The 27,965-nt window shown below is 38.8% G+C and overlaps 2 protein-coding genes across 7 annotated transcripts; one reads left to right on the top strand and one right to left on the bottom strand.

Annotated features, from left to right (window-relative positions):
* Positions 1-5: 5 nt before the first annotated feature.
* On the top strand, positions 6-14,796 carry LOC131301813 (uncharacterized). 6 transcript variants are annotated; one of them, XM_058328262.1, is made up of 16 exons: positions 208-319; positions 1,435-1,550; positions 2,150-2,390; positions 4,592-4,952; positions 5,079-5,168; positions 5,269-5,359; positions 5,551-5,617; positions 6,452-6,495; positions 7,283-7,453; positions 7,582-7,680; positions 7,802-7,867; positions 9,904-10,042; positions 13,087-13,285; positions 13,630-13,757; positions 13,919-13,958; positions 14,404-14,796. In XM_058328262.1, the coding sequence occupies exons 3-16, from the start codon at positions 2,256-2,258 to the stop codon at positions 14,571-14,573; spliced, it is 1,800 nt and encodes a 599-aa protein (XP_058184245.1). In that variant the 5' UTR covers positions 208-319; positions 1,435-1,550; positions 2,150-2,255; the 3' UTR covers positions 14,574-14,796. The 6 variants fall into 6 exon arrangements, with proteins under 6 accessions (XP_058184242.1, XP_058184243.1, XP_058184244.1 ...); XM_058328259.1 differs by lacking the exons at positions 208-319; positions 1,435-1,550 and adding an exon at positions 6-128 and having other exon boundaries at positions 13,627-13,757; XM_058328260.1 differs by lacking the exon at positions 1,435-1,550 and having other exon boundaries at positions 109-1,028; positions 13,627-13,757.
* A 5,841-nt stretch (positions 14,797-20,637) lies between these two features.
* Positions 20,638-27,899, bottom strand: LOC131301812 (uncharacterized). Its single transcript, XM_058328257.1, has 6 exons — positions 27,628-27,899; positions 23,898-24,107; positions 22,584-22,700; positions 22,230-22,379; positions 21,222-21,280; positions 20,638-20,987 (listed from the first exon to the last, which is right to left on the bottom strand). Exons 1-6 carry the CDS (start codon positions 27,802-27,804, stop codon positions 20,852-20,854), a joined length of 849 nt encoding a protein of 282 aa, XP_058184240.1. The 5' UTR covers positions 27,805-27,899; the 3' UTR covers positions 20,638-20,851.
* Between the last annotated feature and the right edge of the window lie 66 nt (positions 27,900-27,965).

Genomic DNA, 27,965 nt, shown 5'->3' with positions numbered 1-27,965 from the left:
GAGTTCAGTCTAGTGTGGCTACAATTCCTTGAAAAGTGTTAACCCGGCCCAACCCAGAACTTGACTCTTAAACCTCCAATTCGTCTCACCGGACGCTCTAGCCAAGCTTTCTCAGAGAGTACTATCAGGTTCAGTCATTCATTCATCCCCTTTCTCCCTCAGTTTTCCACTTTTTTTGCTGCTTGATCCATCAAAACTCTAGCTTTTCGTTGTTTCATTAGGTTTGTTTGATTGAAATTCGAACAAAAACCCTAACTTTCCGTTGTTGTATTAGGGTTGTTTGATCGAACAAATCCTAAGGCACTCTTACAGATTACAGGTTTATTGGGTTTTGTATCTTTACTATATAATTGCTATGGGCAAAATGTGCTTCAGTTAATTTGTACTTGCAGAATTGTAAGTCTCTCTTTCATATTAAGCTAATCTACCAAAAAAATACGGTTTGTGGGGCCGATATAAGACTTGTCAGCAGGAAGCCACGGGTCGGTGCGGTTGCACCGGGCCCTGAGCGAGTGCCACCGTCGTGTCCCCAAGGGTCCGGGGCAGGAGGCGGCATGCCGCCACTTGAACCGATCATTGGCGGAGTGCCTGGTGGCGGAGGCCTGCCCCACCGAAGTGGAGGCCGTTCGGAGCCTCTGTTCCAGCGGTGGCACCGCTGTGAAGCGTTCCTAGTGCCAGCAAGCCCAGCACTTCCTCTCTCTCTCTCTCGACTAAATTAAAAACCCTACCTCGCAGTCACACGACATGAAACCCTCGAGATTTCTAGTCGAACTCTAAAATTTGCAGCCATACAAACACAACTCCCCTTTGCTGATCAACACTTTCCCATTGCGAGTCCCCCTCTCTCGAGCCCTACCCTTCCCACCAAGCAGCTCTCTCTCTCTCTCTCTCTAATTCGTCTCTCTCCCCCTTGCATCTATCTATATTGCCAATACCTTGGAAGCTTTGGGTCTTAGCCTTAGGAAGCTCGCAAAACCCCTGCCCCGCAAACCCCTCTTAGCATTCGTTCCACTATTTTATAAAATTGGGTGAGTTTGTAGACTTTCGCTTTATTATTAATTTGCAGTTACCCGTTTGTCTGGCTATTTGCTGTTTGTACGTGACAATTTACTTCCAATGTGACTTGGTTTTTATTACGCGAGATGTTTACTTTGGAGGTGATCCTGTTGGCCCATTGTGGCCCATCTTGATGATTCAAAGGCCTGATGAGCAAGTTAGCCATGCTAAGAAACAATGATCTGTATGTGCCTGTGTGTGCCTGTGCACGTATATATCTGAGAGAGAGAGAGAGAGAGAGAGAGAGAGAGAGAGAGAGAGAGAGAGAGAGAGAGAGAGAGAGAGAATAAAAAGGAAAACAAGGAGCATAACAAGATAGCAATTTATATGTTTTAATTGTTATTGCCATTGATCTTCTGGAGTATTTAATTCGTGCAGGGTAAAGGAGATGGAACTTGATTATGGTAAAGTTCCATGTTGAGATTGACCTGTCCTTGGCACCCAATTTCATAACTGGACCTGACCTCCTTTGTTGCTTTTTGTGGACTTGACTAGTACTGTTTATAGCAAGGCATTCCATAAATAGAATAAGGAATGACAGTCTTGAACATTCAATATCATTGGTTAACTTATTATATGTACTTTCTCTTTGCAATGTTCCTTTTCCTGGCTCCATTATTTGGAAATATCATCAAATTTGAAGATATTGAAGATGTACTAGTCATTATTGCATCATGTACTTAGCTTTTGTCATAAATCATCAAACTTTGAGCTTGAATGTTGTGGTGACTTGTTAGTGTCTTAGACTAGAAAACAGAAACCAAGACATTTTTGGTGGAAGAATTAGAAATTGCTGTTTTTTAGTGCTCCCCAATTTACGGAATCTAAAACAATGCTATCTGCTGGAAAATCAGGATTCCTTAACCCTTCTTCTTTTATTACTGTTTTATCTTTATTTTGCCATTTTTCCCTTGGTATTTCACTATTCTTGAATGCCTGGTTGAAGAATAGCTCTTCACAGATTCCAAGAAGTTATAGTAGGTTATTGAAGTCTAGACTTTGTCTGCTCATTCTTTATTTTATTTTATTTTATTTTTCCTCTTCGTGGGAGTGAAATATCCTAATTTCAAATTTTCCTTTTGGACGCATGCAGATGAAACTCTAACTTTGTATTAAGCAAAGGCACAAAGAGTGGAAGAGGGGAAAAGGCGCAATATTGTGTGTATATGTAATGATGCAGTTGATGTGAAACAGCATTTATGGGGGTTATAAAAGAGGGGACTATTTCCGGAAATTTTCCAAGTACTGAGGCTTTTGCAGTTCACTACCCTGGCTATCCTTCATCAACCACACGTGCTGTCGAGACTCTTGGAGGAAGCGAAGGGATCCTCAAGGTATGTGCACCAGGACACATGTTTTGTATGCATCTAATTGTCCATGGATTCGTCCATTGTTCTTGATTTTGCTATTAATCTAGTTATGGTACAACGATATGCATGTATGCTGCTATTGCGATTTTGTTTGGGTGGGGAAGCATGGACACGTCTACCAGTCTCTCTCATAAGTGTCAGGCATGTCTCTCACAAGAACACGTTCAGATAAAATCTGGAGTCGCATCGAATCGAACACATCCATATGTGTTTCCTATTAATGTAATTCCGAAAATAATCCTTAGATGGTTAGTTGCTTAATTCTTATTTAGTAGTGGTTGTCGTTGCATATGTCGTATGCTTAGTTGCACGAAGCGGGAGCAGGAGTGGAAGCATGAGAGTGGGCGAATATAGAAGTTCCCAAGGTTGGGAGCATGAAAGGAATGTGTACATGTATCACAAAAAATATGTAACATAGAATTCGCACTTAGAAAAGTACAATCATTTGAGGGAGTAAAAACATGGTTCAAGTCCACCGATAGTGTAAGAAATGGGCTAGTGTTACGATATATGGTTTGCTTTTCAAGATATCATGACGTGGGCTATATATATAAGTTAAATTGAAGACCAATTTATAAAGCCAATTGGTAAATCCCTGTTTTTCTATATAAGAATTGTACAAAAGCTCCCATCTTCGTAAGGAGTGAGCTCCCATCTCAATGGGAACGGGCTCCAGTCAAGCTCCTTCGTTAGGAGCGCTCTTATAAAGTGGGAGCGGCAACGTTTTAGAAGCTCCCTGCTGCTAAGGTCTTATGTCTTCTATCCGTAATTTGATAGAAATAAAATTTTATTTCTTGATGCGAATGGCGTACACTGAGTGTACATATAGTGTATATTCAAGGTGTCCCCAGCATGTCATGTCACAATTCATGAAACTTTTTTCTGGGTTCTTGTGCCGTGTTGTGTCCATAGCCCAATCTCCGTGTCTGTGCCAGTGCTTCTAAGAGTTTAAAAAGTCCACGTGTCTGTGACATGCTGTGTCCGTGTAACATATCCGTGGTTTTCAGTATTTGGCATTTATATTATGTTTTGGTTCCTTCTTTAAGGAGTGTTGGCAAGATTTTAGCTACAGTTCTCATATGAATCAATGCAAAAGAAAGTGAACAAGATGATTTTCCCCCGAGTTTGTTTGTTTGCTTGCCTGCTTGCAGGATCCTTTCGGTTTGACAAACAGAAGAAACTTTCCTTTTGGAAAGTGTACCATCTTGCTGTTATTTGGTGATGCTGTTTCAGACAAATGGCTGTATGTGTTTTCATGGCGTGGCTCATTCATGGAGACCAAATTGTCCTCCTTTATGCATATCCGCTTTTCATTATCTAGTTGAAGTGATATTTGTTAGAAGTTGTTTGTATTTTCTTTCTATTTCAACTTCTTAACCTTTTTAGCTGAACTCATCGGTGCATTTATAGTGTTATAGAAGTACTTACTGCCTTCGCATATCAGGGAATTCCGAAAGTCCTCTCACCTACTAAGTCTCTCTCTCTCTCTCTCGTTGGTTAAGACTTTCCCTAAAACTAGTACACTTTCTAAAACACTTCCAAGCTATCGCATGCTACAACATGAGATAGTGCACCCATTGGAGTACCAAACCCACAAACATTACCAACTCTTAAATAATGGCACTAAAACACTTTTTAAAACACCAATTGTTGATGCTCTTAAACAGTATTTGCAGTTGACACTTGACACGAACTATGAACTTTAATCTTACTTGTAAATTATTTTAAACGCTCCCCTGGCGCTCCCAGACAAGGAGTTTATGTGGTCCTCTGCGCCCTCGCCCTCACCTCTGCCCCCAACTTGTGCAACTAAACTTTTTACCTATGCTCAATTTGATAGGCTTGGTTTTTCTAAATACACACGGCACCAGGGGAAAAAAAGAAAAAGGAAAAATAGATAGGAAAAAGTGACGAAAAGAACGTTTTGATGTGTACCAGCTCTTTCAATGGAGCTTATTGGTCCTCTTTTTTATTTGACTATTGTTTTATGGATCTTGTTGGTTTTCCGTCTGATTTTACTATTGTTTCTTGCTAAACCCTTGCTAGATTGTCCTATACTTTTTACTTAATGCTGTAAACATGCGGATTGCAGAATAATCAAATCCATGAAACCCAAACTTATTCTACGAAAAACTTGCTAATGTCTGCTAGGCCATTATCTGCAGGCTCGTTGCTTGCAGTCAAACAAGTTGGAGCTCCATTTTCGCCCAGAGGATCCATACTCACACCCTGTTTTTGGCGAGCTTCAACCCTGTAATAATTTTCTCTTGAGGATATCTAAAAGGAAAGATAGGAATGGCCAAAATACTGAGGACTTTAACAACATATCAAAATGTGTGTCAGAAGACGAGATCCATATTAGTCGTATGAGTTGTCCCCAATCCGTCAAAACTGATCAAGTGAATGAAAGTCAAAGTGCTTCAACTAGTTTACCGGCAGAAGTGGAGGCACGGTCTTCTCAAGAAGTGCAAGATGATCTTTCTGCTAATATTGTTTCTCGAATCTCAGAGGCATATCATTTCAACGGTTAGAAAAGACTTGGTTGTTAGTTTGCATTCTAGGTTCTTACTTTTTCCTTTTTTTATTTTCCCTTACCATTTTCTCTATCATTTTTTGTTCATTTCTTCGCCTGTGTATTTTTTGTTCATAAAGGAATGGTAGATTACCAGCATGTTCTTTCTGTTCATGCGGATGTTGCTCGGAGAAAGAAGAGAAACTGGGCAGATATGGAACCTCAATTTGGTTAGCCTTCAACTTTCATGGTTTAAAAAATGCAAATAAAAGTGAACTGCTTATGCTCATTTATATCCAAATTTCCTCCTTTTTGTGTCCAACTTTATAGAGAAGGGTGGTCTTATGGACGTGGATCAGGAGGATTTGATGATTCTAGTGCCTCCACTTTTCTCAATAAAGGATGTACCAGAGAAAGTCGTGTAACATTCTTCACCTTGTTTTGTTTTCTTTTGTAACTTAGTTATTCAAATTTATTAACTGTAATTTAATTTTGATATAATCAAGACTAGAAGTTCATTGCTTTGTGTCTTGATCCCTGGTAAGTAGATAATCATGGATCATATGCTAGAATGCTTTGAAGTTGATTTGACCTAGTTTTACGGCCTTCCAGGTTAAAACCATCAGTAAGCCTGAGCTCGAAGAAAAAACAAAAGGGAGTTATTCAACACCGTTGGGAGGTATTCTTTTTGGTCATGCTTAGTAGTATAAAATTCTTTTAGTTGTGCAGGCTTAAGCTGTAGATTTATGGCTCTGTTAATGTACAACTTAAGCCTTTCAACAAAAAAAAAATGTACAAATTAAGTGTTCCGGTTACTTCTCATTTGTTTACATTTCAGTTTTATGGAAAATGGAGATTTAAATGCCCCTCAAAAGTAAGTAAACTGTGGACCAAGCTATTATTACGAATATCCATATAGACAACCAACCTTAAGAATCTCATCCTTGGGGCTGAAAAAGGCATGGGGTGGAATGATGCATTCGAAAGTTGCTTCACTGTGACAACATGCACCACCACTATTGCAGTTATTTATTTAAGGCACATATATTATTATTAGCTGATAAGGTGTAGTGGGTGGCACAAAGGATAATTAGCAAACATGCATATGAACGTTTGTTTATGCTGCAATGTACTTCTGTTGGTTCATTGTATTAAGAAAAGGGTAATTCAATATCATTTGTAAGTTGTTCTTTACTGCATTTGTGCAACTTGAAAGTCCAATAACTTTTCACCATTTCTGGAAAAGTTTCCTTCCTAGTTGTCTGATTTCTTCAATGAATCTTTGCCTATGTGCATACTTACTCTTGAGAAACCTGCTTCTTTAGTTAACATGATCTTGTCCTGAAAGTTTGAATTTTTTGGTTGGTATTATATCTATGTTGTGCATCTTTTCAGATGCTATGAAGTAGTTTTGGGTAGCCAAATTGTTGACATCTCTATTGGAATTTTTTTATTAAATCTTACCATAGGTTGTTGAGGGAGTAACTCATTTTTTTAATTTCATTTGGTGCAGATGGAAATAGAGCCATGCCTAGCAATTGACTTTTACATAAAAGATATCCTATTTGCTTCAAAGATACCCTAATTGCTTACTTGGTTCATTCGATTGTATGTGTTAACAACTGGGACGCGTTTGTATTACTAGTTTTCATTGGATGTTCTGTTATTTGCTGCTCTGAAGTCCGTCCTATCATAGTTTTGCACTTGTCATTTTTAATTTTAGGTAGATAATATTTATAACCATTTCGTAATTTCCTGTTTATATAAGAGGACATGCGCCAAATGAAAACTAAGTGACAGATGCCATTAATAAGGAAATGAAAGCAATTGACCAAATACATATTTGTGGTTTCTCAAGGAGGTTTTTCTATTTGTATTCTTTTTGGGCTAGAATGTTCTCCTTTCAAGAGATTCCTTGATTTTATTTGAGGGATTGGTGGGTAGCATGTGTCTGGTGGTTTTTATTTGTGAACTTTTTTTCCTTTTATGTGTTTTTTTTTCTGTGCCTTTGTTTTGATAGTTTTTGTTGTTGTTTATGATAATGATGATGTTTTACCAATCTAGTGCAGTTTAACTGTCCTAGCAACTCGTTTGACTTGGCAATAACTGTAGGATGAACCCACCTGCAGTAACTCATTGGACTCTCTGCTTTGGGCTAGACCCTCTTAGCTTTAAAACGTGTTGTCTCTAGGAAAGGATATCAACGTAACATTAGTGCATATGATTACAAAAGATAAATACCTGATTGAAACACCATCTTGTTTATGAATCGTGCCACTATATGGAAATTCATATACTGTATAGCTTGCTGTCTAGTTTTTGTTGCACTTAGAACATTCATACAGATACCTAAGAAAGTGTCTTGGGAGAAATACATACCCGAAAAGTCGGAGCAATGGGAGTGGCAAATGGCTGTATGTAAGCTCTTTGATGAGCGTCCTATATGGGTCAAAAGTTCATTAGCTGAGCGCTTGCTTGATGACGGTGTACAATTTGGGGATCATACCCTTAGAAGGTGGGTTTCCTGAGATTAGGCCTATGTTTACATAATGCATTTCCGTTGATTGAAATTGATGAACTGGTTAATATCAGGCAATTGGATATGTTATTCTGCAGTGACCTTGTATTTTGTTTTTCTGACAGGCTTCTTTTCAGAGCAGCTTATTACTTTTCAAATGGGCCATTCCTTAGGTTCTGGATCAGAAAGGGTTATGATCCTCGCAAAGATCCTGAATCTCGCATGTAAGAGCTCTGCCCTGAATAAAATAACTGGTCGTATTCGATACTGCTATCAGTATTTGTATTTCTCTTGTAGTTTTATGGCAATATATTTCGATGCTTACCCTAAGATTTTCTTGATCAGATATCAGAGAATTGATTTTCGGGTCCCCCCATCGTTACGTAGCTATGATGTTACTGTAGCTACAGGGTAAGTTCATCAAGTTTTACCTTTATTAGACGAGTTTGTTTTTTTCCGATAGTTACGATGGTGCCCCACTTTGACTTTGTTTGTGATAATGTAATTGACTCGCATCAAATTATCAAAACATTTGGTCCTTTAGGATTGAGATTTGAGCAATTTAACATCACCTACTAAAAGGAACATGTGATGACTATTAGATCAGATAAATGACTGGTGATATTCTACTTTCTGTGGCCACATTGAACGTGTATTGCACTGGCATATCAAAGCGCAACATTTCTCATTGAAGCCAGACGCGAAGTATTAATTTTTGTGTTACCAAGTCACCCTTGATATGTATGTTTGATCCAAATTACAGATAACTTGGACTATTGTTCAAAAAATGACACCAATGTAATCTAGTCTTCCATCCAACCATTAGAGAATGAGGGGTTAGCACATAACTGAGTATCCCAATCGAACGGTTAAGAATCCTTCAGCGGTTGAGATTGGTCAGCTTCAGAATTTTGCTTGTTTCCGGACGTGTAGCGGGAGACGGCTGAACAAAACTGTCTCACCCAAACTGACCAATATAGTGTTAGTATATTATGTCTCTTCCTCGGGGCAGGTTTCTAGTTGCTATTCAGATTGCTCTGATCTCTTTTGGACGTTGTCTGTTTAACTCTCCACGTGCATCTCTCTCTCTCTCTCTCTCTCTCTCTCTCTCTCTCTCTCTCTCTCTCTCTCTTCTTGGGTGCGTTTCTTTCCTGTTTCACTATTAAAAGATGTGAGAACCTAGAACACATATCAACTCATCTCTCACCAAGTAGCACATGTAACAGTGAAACTCGTATGAACCGTAGATAAAGTGGGTCGGCAAGTCCAGATCGGAGTGTGGCTGCGAACCTCAGCCGTAGGATTTTTCTATAGTTTCCCTCTCCATTTCTGATCTGCACCAACAGAACCCTCACCCCCTTCTCGCTTCTATCTACCCCCTTCCATCAGTGAAACCCCTTATACACATCCATCCATGCCTTTGCAGTTTGATTTTGTGTTTCATTTTGGGGGTTTAGACTGCTAAACCTCTGTAATTTTTGATGATTGGGAAAGAAAGAGGAGAAGGCCAACCAAGCTAATCCGGTCGAATCTGTTTTACCCGGTTCATTTTGGTTTCAAACAGCCCACGGGTCAAAATTGGATGCTCAGTTTCCAAACCCAAAGGGTCGGCTGGGGTGGCGGGTGAGCAGTAAAACCGACCAGTGCTCACCCCTAAATGATAGCCCTCAGACACCTCATGTGAGAGCCCATTGGGCAACAGTCCCACATCACCTAGAATTGTGAAAATGAAATAGTATATAATGAATTCCGACCAGCTACTGGATAACCCGAGATTATCCTTTTGAGCCACGTGGTTAGGCTAAGGGTTAGCAAATCAGCTGGCGTGGGTCGTTACAGTTGGTATCAGAGCACAACCCTAGTCTACATGGTGGGGGTCACCTCTAAAATCTGGTACGAGTGCACTAATGTGGTGTGCAGAACTAAGTGTCACACCATGGCCACCAGGAAAAGGTTGATGGGCCAATGCAACGGGAACGTTGCATTATAAGGTGGTGAGATTGTCAGAGCCCATTGGGCAACAGTTCCCCATTGCCTAGAATTGTGAAAATGAAATAGGATATAACGAATTTCGACCAGCTACTATATAACCCGAGGTTAACTTTTGAGCCACGTGGTTAGGCTAAGGGTTAGCAGGTCAGCTGGCGCGGGTCGTTACACCTCAAGTCCCTAGCATGCAAAGAAAAAGTATGAGCAGACATTATTGCACCATTATATGTGTTATTGTCAACCAAAGATGATGTGAGAGGTGAAGGACGCAACTCACTCCTTTGTCCGGACTTCGTTGGATGGGAAACTTCTGTTGTTTCATTTGTTCTGCTCTTTGTAGTGTGATTCTGTGTAATCTATTGGTTATCCAGCGAAACCCACACTTACAATTATACTTACTATTTATGGTTCATATTACTCAATTGCCAGCCAAATAATTCTACTTCCGTATCATTTAGGTTGAAGCATCGATGGGAAGATATATGCTCGTTTCGGGTTTTTCCTTACAAGTACCAAACTTCATTACAGCTTTTTGAACTTGTGGATGACTACATTCAAGAGGAGATTAGGAAACCTCCGCAGCAGGCAACTTGCAGTGTTCGTTTCTACTAAATTGATGGTTTTAACTTTTAAAGTAATTTTCTTGCAGCTAAAAGACAGCCAAAATCATCTACTCCCTCCGTCCCATAATCTTTGTCCGGTCCGCAAAAATGAGGACGTAAAAATAATACAATTTTTGTAAGAAAAAATCAATTTTTTTTCAACAATTCACTAGATATTGATGAGTTCTTTTAATTTATGAAAAAAGTTTGAATTATTTCTTGAAAGAAGTGCATTATTTTTTAGTCCTAGTTTTGCAGACAGGACAAACAATTTGGGACGGAGGGAGTATATTGTCTGTAATCAATTTGTGGTTATTGTATCTTATTGCCATCCTAATTGGCATAAGATGCCGAGAGATAGGCTCAACAATGTAAGCCAAGCTCTCTCAAGCCTATCCTCAGGTACCACCTCCCTCTCACTTGGAGAATTAGATAGACATTCAAACAAATGGATACCAAACAAACATGGAGATAGAGCCATGGAACATATGCAGTTGAAAAGACTTGAATGCAAGAGTGCAATTGCTACCAAAGTTTATGTAACTATGTTAGACAATTTGTTCTTTAAAACGCTTGCAAAATATAAAAATCCATTGAGGCATGATACTCTTTAAAACATTAAACCCAAAACGGTGTTCAGTTTGCTTTTTTCTTTTATAGCTTTTCATATCCAGATTTTAGTGGTGACGATGGAGGGAGGGAGATACAAGTGGTGATTACAGAGGGAGGAAGATTTTTGGGAGTTTCATTGGGATTCATATGTCTGTCTGTATGTGTATATACGAGAGATATTCTGGCTCAGCTATGGCAGTTGGGGTTGATGTGCATGGGCTACTTCGGTGGTGAACCTCTGCTGGAACTTCTGGTTACAGAAAAGAGCAGAAAGTTCAACAAAAGAGTTGGACCACTTAGTCAATCTTTCAGCTATTGTGTCAAAATTCCTCTTTTGGCAGTTTTTTCCGTCACCTCACGAACGACAGGAGTTCCACATTGCAACTTGACCAGACAAGTCCAAGGGGTTGTCTATGGCAACTGTACAAGAATTTCGGTGTGAAAAGAGGGCAGGTGCAGGGCATAATTTGCCTGTGTGTGAGGTTTTGAACTGAATACAATTACTGGAAGTGCTACTGTCTATTCAACAGAATAAGAAGCTCACTGGCCTAATAACTCTGGGGAGAAAAAATTGTGAAGTAGGAGTTTCTGAAGACATAATGGGAAGGCCAAGTGCCTTATTGTGTAAGTAAGAGTAGAAAGGGAGTATAGGTCATATATTTACTTCTTAGAGTGGCACTAAAGGTGTCCATGCCCCGCGTTCACTTTTGTGTTCTTAGAGTGGCACTAAAGGGACAACACTATAGATAAAGAAATTAAACGTGACCATTACATCACACTGGACTCTAAAGTCTGACAACTAGCCATAAACAGGGAACTTTGCTTGTAAGCTTGAAAATAGGTGCCTATTTCCCGTCCAAGCTTCCCTATTGTGCTCTCCCAAACAATCTACAACACTGCCATGAGGGCAAATAGTTAAGCGTCCTTCCTTCTTCTATGGCGTATCGCTCCCCTCCAAGAGCAAAGAACTTCCATCACCTTCAGCAGCAACTCTTATTCCACCCCCAACATTGTAAAGATCAATGACCATCACTCCCTCTCTAGATCACAATGAGTAATGAGAGGGCTAGTGGATCTCCTATCATGATTATCCAAACCAATCCACATGAATTTGCTTTATTCAAATCAAGTTACCAATGGATAAGAAGCCAACTTTCGAAAGGAGTCTTGATATCCACACTTCTATCCCAGAAAGATGACCAACTAAAATGTTAATAATAACACTTGAGGTTTGACTTAAAATTTTTCCTGCTTCGGCCATGACAAACTGTCCTTCCCTGCACTGATCGAAAAAATAGCATGTATGTTCTCAAGAATTGAATTGTGTGAAACCATTCTTTTTAAACGTTGGAAGAAGGAAGGAGGCTAAGCAAATGATGTGGGTTCAAGTTCTCATTGTGAGGTGAAGTCCCACGTTGCCTGGATGTGAAAGTGTTGTGTAGTAGATAATAAGCTTGAGAGCTCCCTCAGTTCAATAACTAGCTCATTGAACTAGCTCTGGGGATGGAGTCCTACCCAAGTCAGTGTAACATTGATCAAATCAAGAGTACCAGGATTGGGTAAGGTGTGTGTTCCTCGCTATGCCGAGTGACCACGCTGTGTGTGGGGTAGGGTGTGTGTCCCTCACCATGCCAAGTGAGTACTTTGCCTGTGGGGTAGATGTAATGCCCATAATGTCTGAATATGAAAGTATTGTGCAGTGTTTGAGCAAATGATGTGGGTTCTCTTTAACAAACAAACAAAAAAATCATTTTTTTCCCTTTTTGGTTTCATTTACTTTTGATTGGTGTTGATTGAGATTGCTCCTTCACGTTTTTAAACTGATCCAAATATGGCAACTTTACTAGGGTTATTAAAATGTCGGATTTGTCTTGCTGTGCAATGTTGTTTTGCTTTCTAAAATATATTTGTATTTTTTGTTCAAGTATTGTAAGCGGTTTTCTATGCTTCCCAAAAAGAGAGAAAGGGAGAAATGACTTGAAATAAGTGGGACAAAAATAGTGCCAGTGGAAACAAAATTGTTGCAGAACCAAATCATCGTTGTGTTCATATGGAGGGCTTTGATTTATCATTTATAATCCCTGGTGATATGCTTGTATCTGTTTCCTTCTATTTTGGATTAGGGGAATGGGGGCTTGAAAAAGCATGATTTATAACTACGCAAACCATCTGTGTGTGGATCTAATTTTTGTGGTACGTTGGAAGTGAGAAGGATGCATCCTGTCCCTGTGTCTACCATCTTGCGACTATGGATAACAATATGGATTCCTTGACTGCATTTTTTGTGCACTTGTGTTGGAGAGTTATTCTGCATGTGTCGAATCACTTGTCATTTACACCATGAACTTACATGGTCTGTTGTGCATGCATGTTATTTTCTCGAAGGATTTAAACATTGTTCTTCTAATTCGGCTCTTTGGTTTCTAGTGTGCAACAGGATGGTTCCCATCAAGCGTGCTTGATAGCTTGAGGTTATGTATAACTGTGAGGTTCCTCTCAGTATACCCCAAAGCTGGTGCAGAATCCTTGCTAAAATCTGCTTCAGAACGCTTCAACAAGTCAAAGAGAATGCAGATTTATACCAAGGACAAGAGACTTGATGAAGAGATTCAACAAGCCAATGCAGGTTAATTAACTACAATGCTTTCTTGATGATATTTTTGTTATTTTAGATATCGTAATTTATTTTCTATTGGATATTTGGATGCGCATACTTTTTGTACTTTTTAGTCACCTCGTGCATTTTTATGCCTAGCATGTGTTATCTCTCTTCTGCTTGCTTCAGATTCAATTTTCCTATTTCTTTAGATTGTGTTTTTTTTTTTTTTGGCTTTTATATATTCCTTTACATGGCTTAACTTACTCTTGTTGCGGCATTTGTAGTCTTCACTGTTTTATTTCATAAACCATCAAGTTTTGTGGATTTCTTGTATTAGCCATATTCGTTGATTCAATTTTATGGTGCAGAAGCAGCAGAACTGGTGGGCAACGAAGATAAAGAGGAATTGGATGATGATGGCGAGGATGAAGATGAAGAAGTTGAAATTGACGATGACAAAGATGAAGAGGAGTTGGACACAAATGAGGCATTTCATCTGGTAAATGGTCGCCTGTTTTATTTTCTAGTGCGACTTTAGTTCAACAAATACGGTTTGGTTGCTTCTTTTTTTTATCTTTCCTTATATTGCGCATCCTTTCTCTCTTTGCCTGTTATATTGTCCTTTCTTCTAATTTTGTTCTCGTATTTTTTTGCTTGTAGGCTGGTGAAGATATCAATTTTGCTCCGAAGGCTTGTTCTTGTATCCTTGAAACAACGAAATATGTGTTTTCCACTCTATTAATTGCCTCCTTCGAAAATAACGAAAGACCATCAAATCAACAAGTTTCACAATTCTTGTACTGAAACTCAATGCATTCTCTTTTAAGTTGCTCAGAAACAGATTTATTCCCAACAAATTTGTGTTGTGCTTGCATTTCATTGTTTGATAATGCGGACTGCTAGAGATCAATTTACTTTGATGCAATGCTGCATTTACATATTGCCACTCGTGTTGGATCCTTGAATCCCCGGTAGTACTATGCACACTGTAGTTCAATGGGTCAACTGTAGATGGGATATTTGGCAAATTAGATAAAGGAATTTTCCTTTTGATGTATTTGCCAACACCAACCTTAGCCACTGAAGCAAATTATTTGAGATCTAGTGACACTATGATCACCGCAAATTTCCTATATGTTTCTCAGATATAGATAATGACAACATCTCAAAGAACTACTTGCAAGAGCTTTTTGGTAGTTTTCCGTTCGGTGGAGTAGATGGCCACGGATTGCAAGATGCCGACAACAGTGATGGAGAATATCCGATATATGAGCAATTTAGTGAGGGCAACTTCTCCGATGATGATGACTACTGACTTGCCATTGTTTAAAGCAGTATTTCCTCGGAGGCTGTCCTTCTGTTGGGATTGCCGAGGTCTTGATTCCAGCCTGGGTTATTTATCCACCCTTAGCAGAAGTCATTAGAAGGGGAAGCTGTTTGTCTTCTATCTTTGTAAACCACATAACAACGCCAACTTCTAATTTTTTGTTATGATGATGATTACCGTCATTTTCTAAGTGTTTTCAGCATGTTCATTAGTGCTGCATTTCTTTTAACCCAAATATAGATATATAGCAGACGAAGTTATATGATTTTTTTTTTTATAACTAGGTGTCCGAACAATCTTACCCACACCTCGACTAATCTTAGGGTACTATAAACCTAGCGTCTATAAGCGAGGGCTCCACTTGAAGCAGAAGCAAATACTTTATGTGGATTGGCCCAAAGGAGTTGATAGTATCTGAGACCTTGACCACTAGACCAACCCCTAAGGGTTAACCATCACAATTACGTAGTACAAAATGTAAAAGAACATCGTGGCACTTGTATAAACATTACATGCGTTAATTTTTGCAGTTCCAGATGATCTCCAGCTCGAAGTATGTTAAGCACCTGTAGAAATAACCATGCTGAAATTCCCATTCGTCAAACTATGATATGACAATTGCAAAACCAAAACTTACTTTATGATATTCTTTTTGTTTTTGCCATACGATAGGATGTTACGGGTTAGTTGTTAGCAGTTACTATAACGGAAGTCGAGCATGAGGACTCGAACTCGGAATCTCTCTCTTGAGAGGGAGAGCAAGGAACCAACCATGATAGACGAGTGGTGTTCCATTTGGCGCAGGCCGCGCAATGCTTTACGGCTACACAAAGATGCTGTATACCACCGATAATAGTCTGCACTTCCCAATCTAAGTGTACACATGGTTGCATGTATTCGTAGCCGGGTGCACAAAGATCTCATCAAGTCATGATATGTGCCTACTTCTTTCCACTTTTTGATCTCTTATTATTATTTGGTTAATCTTGAAATAAATCGGTGTTACACGAACTCTTTTGAGGCATCAAGTACTCGTGTCCGCCATATATAATTGGACTTCCACCCAATTAGCAAATTTGATTTCTTCTATTTGGAAGACGGTCTACCAGAATCATCATACGGTACTACTTAATAAAACTATAATTGGACTTCTACCCAATTAGCAAATCTGATTTCTCCTATTTGGAAGACGGCTTACCAAAACCATAAGTACTTAATAAAACAACATTAATCGGATCAGTCGACTCCCAGTCGCCTAACTTCTTCAATTATTTTCTCTTACATTTCTTTCAATTTCTTTTCATTTGAGAACCAAAGAAAAACAGAGCAAAAAAAATTACTTACAATAAGTGGGGTAGTAATTTTCTCTCTTTTTTTTCCCTTTATTTGTTTCCTGAAATTCCAAACAAAGCCTAAGCCCTTGCAAAAGGAAATGGATCTTCTCCGATTCATAACATGAAATAGACGAGATAGTATCAGTACCTTTTATTTGTTGCAATCAATGATGTTTTTTTTTTTTAAATCTTATCGATAAGAGTTAATTCTTATCGGGTAGGAATCAATATAGCAAATCTTAACCATCTATTATACCAACAGATGGTGACTGTCTCGGTCCAAATAATTTCACCGAGTCTCCGGACCCTAGCCAAAAATAAAAACCCCTCGCAGCCCCCAAAAGGTTTGCCCGCCCAAGTAGACGGGGATAAAGAATTGAACGGTGAAAAATGCCGGGTGCCGCTGACGACGACGAAGATAACAAGCCTATCTCTCTGCTCGATCCAATCATTCTCAAAGTCAGGGGGCTGGTTTGCTCTCTCTCTCTCTCTTGAAATGGTAGTTTTGATTCCAAATCGACAAGCAAATTGCTTTTGACTGGTGAAATGCTACGGAGGAAGTTTAGCGGAAGTTTGGTGGTGCCCACAAAACTCGTATTGAGATCAAATACTAAATAAGTATTATCACAAGGAAAAAACAAAATGACACTATAGATTTACGTAGTTCTTCGATCCAAAACCGGCCTACTCATCGGGAGAGATACTCCACTATATAAACACTATAGAGATTACAATAATTGGGTGGGGGGATACCCAACTAGACACCAATACCCGAGCTCAGAAGTTATACACACTTCCCGCTCAGTCGCTCACCCGGTATTCATGAGCCCCAAATTAGAGCACCAACCTTTTGGTGTTGCCCCATCTCTCTTTTTCTCCATCTCTACTCTACAATTAGAGCCATAGGGTATATACACAGCAAATGGAGTAAGAAGCTGCCAAGAGCAATAAAATCTCTCCATCCATGCGCGGCATTTTCCAAATCTTTGGTGTGGGCTTGAGAAGTCTACTAAGGCTGCAACATGCTTTTCAACATCACCCTTTCCCTTTCACACATTGGCTGATTTCTAACAAGAATGATTCTTGTTTTCCAAATGCGTGGAATGAGGATTTTTTTTATAACTAGGTGTCCGAGCACACCTCAACTAATTCCAGAATTTTAAAATTAATGATCAGGCAAAGCTCTAGTGGCCCCTAAGGTGGTTCAAACTTGAGACGCGTGGATCTTATCTCCTAATAAGTCTTTATCGATCAACCAACCCTTCGGGGTTAAAAAGAAGAGGCTTTGTTGAGTTTAGCACTTTAACCAACCTTTGGTTAAATTGTTGCCTTCATACTTTTTTTTTTTGTTTTTTTTGACAGGCAATTTCCAAAGCTAACTTGATCGAAGATTGTTGACCGTGCTGAAGTTCTTTCATCCTGCGAACTTTTTTGACTGCTGGTTAAATTTATGAAAGCAGCTAGAAATACTCTGATTGTATGTAGAGTAGAGTAGAGTAGAGTAGAATATATGCATGGGTACGTTATTCGGATAACCCGCCTTGCTAATGTTGTTTGCTTTCGTTAGAATGCGAATTTGATTTGCTTTCCTTGTGCTTGATATGTCTGTATCACAATTAGATGTTTCCTAAAACTGCTGTGTTTTGCAGAACGGTGATGAGGATTTCTTCAGGATTGACTATTGAGAAAGGCATGAAGCTGAAAAAGCTCATGAATGTTTACTGTGAAACAAAGTCCGTTGCATTTAATCATTATGCTTTCTTGTTCGACGGCAGACGCCTTGATTGTGACCAGACTCCTTATGAGGTCTCTCTCTCTCTCTCTCTCTCTCTCTCTCTCTCTCTCTCTCTCTCTCTCTCTCTCTCTCTCTCTCTCTCTCTCTCATGTTTTTGAAGCTTCTTACACATTTGAAGTTTGTTCTTGCAGCTAGGACTGCGGGATGGGGATGTGATCGATGCCCCACCGCACAAACCCAGGCCCCTGGCCAACCTCAACGCTTTTCGGTACAGTGAGCTATCAAATGGAAAGTTTGGATATGATCTGTGCCGTGAGGCGCCAAACTGATGTTCGGGACTTCAGACGGATTTTCAGATGTGGCATTTTGGTACGGAAGGTTTTGATCCTACTCTCCTTTGGCTCTGCTAGGAATAGCTTAAGTATTTTTTATTGTTTTGACTTATTTTTATCTAAAGTAATAAGTGTAGTATTTTATTTCCTAAAATATTTTTACAGTAGCTACCTGCTAATTTGATGTCTACCGGACCCACCCACCGCCTCATATTGTGTGCTGGAACGGTATTTCCTACCTCTGTGCCATTGCTTGAAAGCGAAACTCAACTATTTTTTATTGACGGATTCGATCGCTATTAGGGAAATACTCCCAAGGAAATTTTTTACAATGCTCTTGAAGCAAGGCATGATTCGCTCCAAGTGCGTTGTGATTGGTATATGTTGCGGTACCAGTAATTTTCTTCTTGGTATTTTAGGGTACAAACTGACATACATGTTGGGTATCATAAGTGGTGTGGAGCATTGCTCTAAGAGCACTCAATAATCTCTCTTAATTTACAAAACTCATTCACTCGACAAATACTTTTACTCGGCGCGTATGCTACTAGATAGCCCTGCGGCGTCCAACTTTGACGCACAATATTAAATTTGACAGATAATTTTTTTTTATAAAATATTGAATCCATAAAATTTCATTTAATGGTGATTGTAAAGAACTCGAAAAGTGATTGAGCCACATAAATAATTAAGGAGGTTAAAATTACTATAACATGAGTGTAGTTTTGTGGGATCCAACGTTAAAATTTAGCGTCAGTTGCACACAAGCTATCCCGAGGCACCCTTTATTACAAACAATATAAACGGAAGCAATTCATAAAGTGTTAGGGGTGACTAATTAATAATGGAGAAACTAAGAACACCTAGAATGTTTGCCAGGTTTATGAGTAAAAAAGAGTGAAAAATATGACGAAATCCGCTGACGTTAATTGAGGGAATTTACCTTACTAATCAACAAAAACAGTGATAATTTCTCAATCAAATTGGAACGTAGTATTTGCATTGCAATAAACATTAAGAAAGTTCATTAACGCAACATTTTGTACAACAAAATAGAGAACATGTGGTGTGGCACTATGTTGTTGTAGAACAGTATCTCATTTAATTATCAGTAAAAAATTTGTCATATAACACACAATTCTAAAAAGTCAAATGCGGATGCTCTCGTGCTTGGCAGATCAGATGCTTGCTTGACCTTTTTGATCGAGAATATGAATTTTCATGTATATTATCTCAAGAATGAGCATCTTTTTTAGTTTTGATGTTATCTAGTTTGCGGATGGTAGCAGGAGCAACTCGAGGTTTGATGTACAGTATATTCCAAGGAATGGTCATCTTTTAGCATTAATTATCCAGCTAAGGGGCGACTTTCAAAAAAAAATTTCCAGCTAAGGGGGCCGAATAGTACCACTTGTACGTATTGGTGGTATGAATGTTTTGAATTGTTATAAGTGGTGGTAGTATTCTTTCCCCGACTATGTTGTTATTGTTATTTACACGCTTCTTTAATATACTTGTTCTTGTTGGGTGGGGAACAGAAAGTCTGTGTACACAGCAAATCTGTGAACAGATCGTGCACAGATTGTTATATGGGGTTTACTACGGGTCCCACACAAGTGATCCGAGCCGTTCATTATGTTTAAAATATTTTTTCAAGGGCCTCCGCGTAAAATCAGCTCAATCCGATACCTATAAGTACTTGATCTAATCGTCTAAATTTTTGTTCTCTAAACACCTGAATGAAAAATTAGATGATTAGATTAAGCACTTATAAGTATCGGATTGAACTAATTTTTCGCGAAGGCCCTTGAAAAAATGTTTTAAACACAATTAACGGATTGGATTATTTGTATGGGACCTTTAGTGGGCCCCACATAGTCTGTGCACAGACTTACTGTGCCAGTAGCAAGACTCGGTGGGGAACATCGCCGAGTATTGTGAGTGAACTTTGGAATCAAGTCAACCTTTTCCCTTTAATGCTCGACTTCACAACATTGAACCGTGATTTTGACTCACCTTTTCCCTATAATTCGTCATTGGTTTGCCATTTCCATAAATTTACAATTTTTTTTTTTTTCGTGAGGAAAATCTTCAAGTTATGAAGCCTCACTTCAGTAAAAGTTGAGACTATCTGATGATGATAACCTGCAATGTGATGCTAGCGCTAAGAGGTGATGAAAATCTTCAAGTTATGGCTTTGGAGTTGGAGCTTCCTGAGTTGACTTTCGAATCTGACTGCAAGGTGCTTATTAACTGCCTTAACGATGCTAGCGCTCATTACCCTCGGGAGGCTTATGCTGTAGTGGAAGGCACCAAGTTCTGGGCTTCTTCCCGCAACTGGTCCTTCGCTTGGTGTAGCTGGGAGAACAGAGTTGCGCATTGGCTAGCCTCTTATTGTTTGCAAAGGAGTTCATGTTTACTCAGGTTGTATTCCACCTGATCTAGTTTCTCTTATAAGCTCTAGGTAGGCATCGTTACTCCAATTACCCGGTAAGACAATTACCCGTTACTTCCTACCACATCTGAAAAATACTATGAATCATGCATACCCGGTAAGACAATTACCCGTTACTTCCTCCCACATCTGAAAAATACTATGAATCATGCATACGAGTATTTGATTTCAAAAAGTAAAATCACTCCTGTTATCATGCATGACAACTTAACATCTTATTTTCTTGAATAAGGTAGAAATGTTGACGCCACCCTTTAAAACTGTCAATGAACGCTCTAATCGAGCTTCTCTCATCAACATATCAATGACAAGCATTATATACTTTGAGTATCCACCTAATTTACAAACGAAAAAAGAATGATCTAACTCTTCTCATCGAACAATGTATAGAGACAACTTGGTGCTTCTCATTAATCTAGGTAAAAAAGAGTCACAATCTTTCTGAGATTTTTCGCTTCTTGACATGTTTCCATAAGCAGTCTGCTATCATGGAAGGCAAAACAAATGACTTGCTGAACATGTGAAATAATGTCCATGTTGCATAGCCTGCACTTGCAAAACAAAACACGAACCAAATTATATTTCCTGAAATTATGGCAGAGGTGAAGTCAAGCTCAATAGGCATGGTCTCCAACTTGGGTTGAATTGACATCCATTTATGCAGACTGGTCTCCTTTTTAATTGAAAATTTATGCAGACTGTTGAACATGATAACAAACATATTCTTTCAAGTACATTAGTCCATCGGGGGTAGTCCAGTGGTTTAAGGTCATCACTAACCTGCTGGCTTCTATTAAGGGTAGATGATCATTGTGAGGCTTTTCTATTACATGCTTCACCTGCAAATCCTCAAAAAAAAAAAAAAGAAAAGAAAAGAAAAAAGAACATGAAGTATACATGCAAAAATATATAGTTTACACCATAATAACTAGAAAGACATGCCAAAGCAATCATACTCAGCAGGAGCCTTTTCACGCACATCACAAGTTTTCAAGTTTCATTACCACAATCGGTCCATGCTGCTGGTAAAGGATTCAAGCACTGAATCACCCAATGATACCAGCTGCATGATCTCTTCGACGGACCAATCCACTGAATCACCCAATGATACCAGCTGCTGGTAAAGGATTCAAGTTTTCTCCAATCTTTCTTTTTATTGTTGATGCTCAAACGGATGAAAAAATTCTCCTAGAACATGTAGCTAATGATAGTTGAAGCCCATCAAGAGCTTTTATCATAGTAATACCACAATACCAACAACCCTTCCTATATCTACAACACAAGTAAATATAATAAAGTACTATTCCATTTATTTTTTCTTAATATTTTTTATTGTCCGTTGTTTTTATCAAGGTTATGATTGAGAGGTGACCCATCTGTTCCAAATTGCTGGATCCACCGATGTACATGGATCCTTCAAAATGTATTAAGCACCAGTGTCCAACACTCCACAATCAGATTAGAGTATGGGATCCGTCTCCAACATGTTTAGTTGGAGAATAACTTAGCAAGCATATTTTCTAACTCAAATTTCTTGCAACCTATGCATAGAATTCCTATAATATGCATGAAAAGGTCTAGACAACTAGTAAACAAAATTTAAGCTAGAAAATAGAAATTGTATATCACAGACTTCAAATATACCGGCGTGCCCATATGCAAATTAGATGAATCCGTCACTTAGACAAGTACCCGCTTTTGGCATCCCTACCCGAATTTATGTAACATAGCTTCCCAATTTGCAGCCAAAGGAATGTCAAATGAATGAAAATGTAATGAAATTCTTACCTTCGCCAGTAATTCCTGGCTTTCAGGAGGTTGCTTTTTCAAACTTTGTGGTAATATCACAGTGAGCAGCTCTGGCTTTTCTGCTCTTAAAGCACCTCTAATAACAGCTGCATTAGTCCCCGATGCACCAGATGTAAAAATGTGATTTTTCTGTAACCAAAGACAACAGATTCATATAAGTCAAGTAATTAGATGAACATGACTAACTGGAAATCAAAAAACTTTGAAAGGATGCAAGGGTTACCAGAATTCAGTAAATGTATGTTTGCCCAATAGGAACTAATCATTCCCATGCACAGAAACAGAATTTCAAGGTAATTTTTGCAAGTAGTCAAATGAGTAGAAGAATCATACCGTAATAACCATCGCATAGCTAAGAATCTCAATAAGTTCCTGGTGCATAAATCCCATATTTCGTGTCCCGAAAAATCCAATAGCTCTTGGCCCTTGTTGCTGGATTGCTAGTAGCTCCTGACAAACAAAATAAGGCTTCATTATATGGATGCACACCCACATATATTACATGTAGTAAAACCGAATACTGATGTCCATTTTGATAAGCACAAGTAGGTTTAAAAGGATCCTCGCAAGCTGCAGCTGAGCCTCAAATTTGAAGCCTACCATAAGCAGCACAACCTAACATACCATGCATTTTGATACAAGATCTTCCAAGCTTGCATAGGAAAGTGCATAACTCACAATACAAACAACCACAAAAGGGAAGGGGAAGAAGAAACAAAAAAAAGGAAAGTACACTATGGTTCTGAAAATTTCCACAAACATTCATCGATTAACTCTGCTGCTAAAAAGATACTCCCTCCGTCCTCTTTTTAAAGTCCAGTATTCCATTTTGGGCTGTCCCTTAATAAATGTCCATTTTGTAAAGTTAGTGGGTAAAAGTTGGCACACTTTCCATTTTACCCCTAAAAGCATATTCCATTTTAAAAAGTTAGTGAGTAAAAGTGTAATGATGATGTCTCCATAGAGGGTAAGTAGGGAAAATGAAGATAAAAGTTGATGTGAAAGGTGTAATGATGATGTTTTCTTAATAAGTTGGAGTTACGAAGTGAGACACTTAAAAAGGGACGGAGGGAGTATAAAATAAACCACCATGACGGGAGCCTCTTACAGTACAAGAACTGCAGGATAGTGTCGGGAAGAATTAACAGCACCGTATGGAAGAGAACTGGAGAAGAAGCAGAAGAAGAGGACAAGCATAAAGGGAGAAGAAACTAAGTCAATTCAAACCCAAATGTGTAGACATGGACCTTGTCTAGTATGAAAGACAATAAGAAACAGAAATTTGTATAATAATGAAAAAATATTTGGTAGCGCAGAGGCCCAAGGCTGTTCCACCGAATCCTTTTGGAGGTACTTATAGAATTTTTCGTAACTCTTATTGGATGCCGCAGATGCTGAATTACCTCTCATCCAACATAGGCACACTACTAAAGCAAGAATATCTTGTGTTTCTGTGTTCTTTATCTATTTTTCCATTTTTTGTGCATTGCAATTTGGAACCATAACCATCACATAGCAGGTCTCTTGCCTGCAATACAAGTGGTGAAAAAAAATTTGAAAAGCGAACAAAGGCTCCTGCTTACTATAGAGCCTTGACAAAGGCTCATTGCAAACCCATATTGATTGGGGGTCAAGAAGACAACAAACCTGTAGATAATCAACATCAGGCACAGGTTCTGGTATAGGTTTATATTCTGAGACCAGAACCTCCCCTGATCCTTCTCCGGGAAAAGTCTGGACTTGGGTTGGAATCTTAGTAATGGCTTCTTCATCCGACCCAAACATCTGCAGCATGATTTCATCTTCATTCTTCCCACTATCAATGTTCTGATCCCCCTTGGCATATCCACAAAGCCACTATACCAGCACATACAAAATAGAGGCCCTGGTAGTAAATGATTAGTGAAAACCAACCGTGCATACAATCACATAGACGAGCTCAATTGCAAACAATAAGAATAAGAATAATTGCAATGGTCTAAACAATAACCACATCATTTTGAAACATAACGAAACAAGCAGGGGCTTATTCACTTGCTCTCCCTACTAAAATTAATCCGCAGCAATGAATGGATGTAATCTAAAATCTTAAAAGGCAATTATGATACACATTGGTACATACTACAGTAGTAAATATGCAAGTGCATAAGGAAAACTTTTTAAAGTAACCAGATTTACCTCGTCCAAACTCGCATACAGAAAAGTAAATGAAAGCAGGTCGCTACAAAAGAACTGAATGACCATAAACTTGCATCTTCTAGACAGAGCATTAGTAAATAAACTTTTTCTTATGTTGGACTTACAGCAATAAGATCCTGATTCCTGACTTACAATGTCAAGGGAATGAAAATGCACATAAGCCTTGAAGGCTACGTTTAACTATTTTAACTCTCCTTTTACAATAAGAAAAAAGACCTAATCATCTACGAATGGAGAAAAACACGACATTCAAGTTGTACCCTCACAAAGCATCCTTCTCTACATCCTCCGAAAAGTTCTGGGCTATTAACATGACAAAAGATCACATTGAATTCATTGTATGGGCATCAAATCAATATAACAAAGGACATAAGGAATACACAGCAAAGTATCATTATTTGTCTCGGACATTAGTTTTTAAAATATTACTCGTGTTACCCTAATGTTTGAGTTTTGCAAATTGCCATCTAAATTTTTTTTTTTTTTTGAACATTGCCATCTAAATAATGATGCATCTCTTTTCAAACAAACCATTGACACATTTAACATCAAAACCAAACTCGTATACTCAGATCCTCAAATATCTGACACAGGACAGAAAATTCATGGAGGATGGTGAAGAATGAAATCTTTCATAATCTCTTCTAATTAAACTATACCCCCAAAAAGACCAATATAACTAAATCAAACCAAAGCAAATAGAGCCTTCTCTCCCAATCAATTGGGGTTGGCTACATAAATCTATATTTTTCATGGCTCTGTCGAGGGCATGATGTTCTTTCCTTCCGTAATAACCTAAACTATTAGGAAAATATGCATATTTTGCATTACAGCCTATGTCAAAGGCTCAAAGCATGCTTACCCAACCTATGAGTTGAATCACCAATTCACCATAACCTAGAGTTTGGGGTTCAAGGAGGAACCTTTGTTCATACATGAACCCATATGACCAAGTTGGGCCATTGTTGCTTTTATAATATGTCTGATCCTTTGTTTTAGTAAATTGATTATTGCACTCATAACTTCATAAGGATCATCTCATCCCCACAAGGCCACAATTAACCCCATGCTAAGACGTCCACCTGTCCAATGAGGGTATCCTATTACTACCATTTATTGAACTGATGGTAGACCATAACATTTTTGTATTTATTGAACTGCTGAATCACAATGCTTGAATGTTGTCGTGTCAGACATCTCTTACATTAATACCTCACATGTAGATAGACATAAACATAAAATGGGACTTAACTAAGAATCCAAGATGCATCTAATATCAAAGGTTGTCGGTTGTGAACTTATGGTCAAATTGAGTCAAAACTCATGTGTCTATATAGGATACTCCCTGTTAGAGATTGTCCGACATTAGTTAATTATAGCCTCCAAAACAAGAATATGAGCCTAGGCAACATCTCCACTCACTGTCAATTAGTTTTGAGTTTGATGCTTTAACACTCTCAATTCATATTTCATGCAGATGTCACACGACTCACACCCACATTTGCTAGTGATGGAAAACAATGGACTCTTTCAACCATGTAGGAGATGATTTTGTCTGACACGGTATCCTCACAAATGAAACACCTCATGCATAAGTTGAACAATGCAATAGCCAATGACAATTTGCTCATATATATATATATATATATATATATATATATATACAGTCATTTTCAAATAAGGAGGTCATTATTTTAGTTAAAATAAGGACCTCTCCATTCCTCCCATTTCCTGTTCGAATTTCGATAATCTGAGCCGCTCAATGTGTTCAGAACGTGATTTTAAGAGTAACTGAGAGGAATCAACAAAAAAAATGACCGGGAAAGGCATCATCCGAACAGTTTTTATTTGAACCGTTCGATAAAAAACAAACAAAAACTGCTCGGATGATGCTTTTCTGGTCATTTTTTTTTGCTGATTTCTCGCGGGTACCCTTAAAATCATGTTCTGAACACATTGAGCGGCTTGGATCATCGAAATTCTATCGGGAAAGGGAGGTCCTTATTTTATTACGTTAAGGTGGTCCTTAGGAGAAGAGGACTCTATATATATAGTTTACACCTTAGCAGCAAGATCCTTCTAAAATAGGTGCGCTCCCAAGATAGGAGCTCGAATCGGCGCTCCCAAGATGAGAGCTTGACGGGAGCTCGCTTCCCTCGAGACGGGAGCTCGCTTCCAACTAAGATGTGAGCTTATTGGGCGGTTAAGGTAGCTATTCTCTTACTTTTAAGGGAGTCATGCCACTGTGAAAATAAAAATATGAAAATCATATCAGTCAAGATTGAAAATATCTAACTTCCTCTAAGTCCCCTTTAAGGTCGTAAAAATTATCATAAGTAATCACTTTTCCTTCAATGGTCAAGTATTTAAAGATACTTTATATACGTATTTATATGTAATCTATATATGCTCCTTGGGCGCTCCCAACCTTAGGAGCTTCTAGGTAGCTCCGCTCCCCAGCCCCGCTATCGCTTCGTGCTACTAAGGTTTACATTATTCTTTTTCTTGACAAAAAATGCAAACTTTCTATCCATCTATCTCTCGCACACATACACAAGCAAACAGAGTATGATAATTGTAACACCCCATCCCACATCGGAAGTCTACATGGATGACCTTGGGCATATAACAAACCTTGTGGGCTACTACTAGTACCTTGGGCTTAAGCTTTTGGGCCATGTGGTGTGGCTGGTGGATCAAAATCAAGGTACCAGGCCAGTGGTCTACCTGGGCCATGACAATAATAGTCCTGAAAACATGGGGGAATGATGTAACATTTCGAGTGCACAGGGTCTGTAGACCACCATCCAATTAAAACTGAGCGTGCTCAAACTCATACAACAAAACCTACAACGGGTTCGCTCCTAAATTCAAAACAGATGTTCAGAACTGACCAAAAACCAATATGAGATGGCACTTCTAGTCCATCCAACATGAGAAAAGATAAAACAAAACAAGCCCACATTCCAACACATCACTCAATTCATAAATCGACTAACGAAATCCCACACAACCATCTTCGAATAATAATACTAGCATAACAAAAAGCAGCTAAATTTTTGCGAAGGAAAAAGAATGAGGACAGCATACTGACAGTAAAATAATCCCCAGTCGTCACAAAAACATACAGCCATAAGATATAGTGAGAGAGAGAGAGAGGAGGAGGAGGGGGGGGTACCTTGTTCGGTCGTGAAGAGAGATGGGATAGGGTGCGGAAGGATCTACTAGTTGGAGCCAAACCTCGTCGTCTATAAGAGTATAATGAGGAGGATGAGATTGGACTAGGGTTTGCAGTGGTGAGGATGAGACTGGCGGAATCCAACCATAACATCCTCAAACACCCTGTTGTCGTCATACTCTCTCTCTCTCTCTCTCTCTCTCGTGTGTGGAGACTCGAGAAATTCTACTATTGCTCTCTACTCTACGAGTACCACTCCTTTATTGAAGCGCAGCCATTTGTTTCTATTTTCCAAGATTAAAATACTCCCTTTTTTATCGCCTCTCTCGGCCTTTTTT

Source organism: Rhododendron vialii, chromosome 9a (assembly GCF_030253575.1).
Source record: "Rhododendron vialii isolate Sample 1 chromosome 9a, ASM3025357v1".
In the NCBI taxonomy this organism is placed as follows: domain Eukaryota; kingdom Viridiplantae; phylum Streptophyta; class Magnoliopsida; order Ericales; family Ericaceae; genus Rhododendron; species Rhododendron vialii.
The sequence above is the reverse complement of the archived record's forward strand: the minus strand, read 5'-3'. Positions and strand labels throughout refer to the sequence as shown.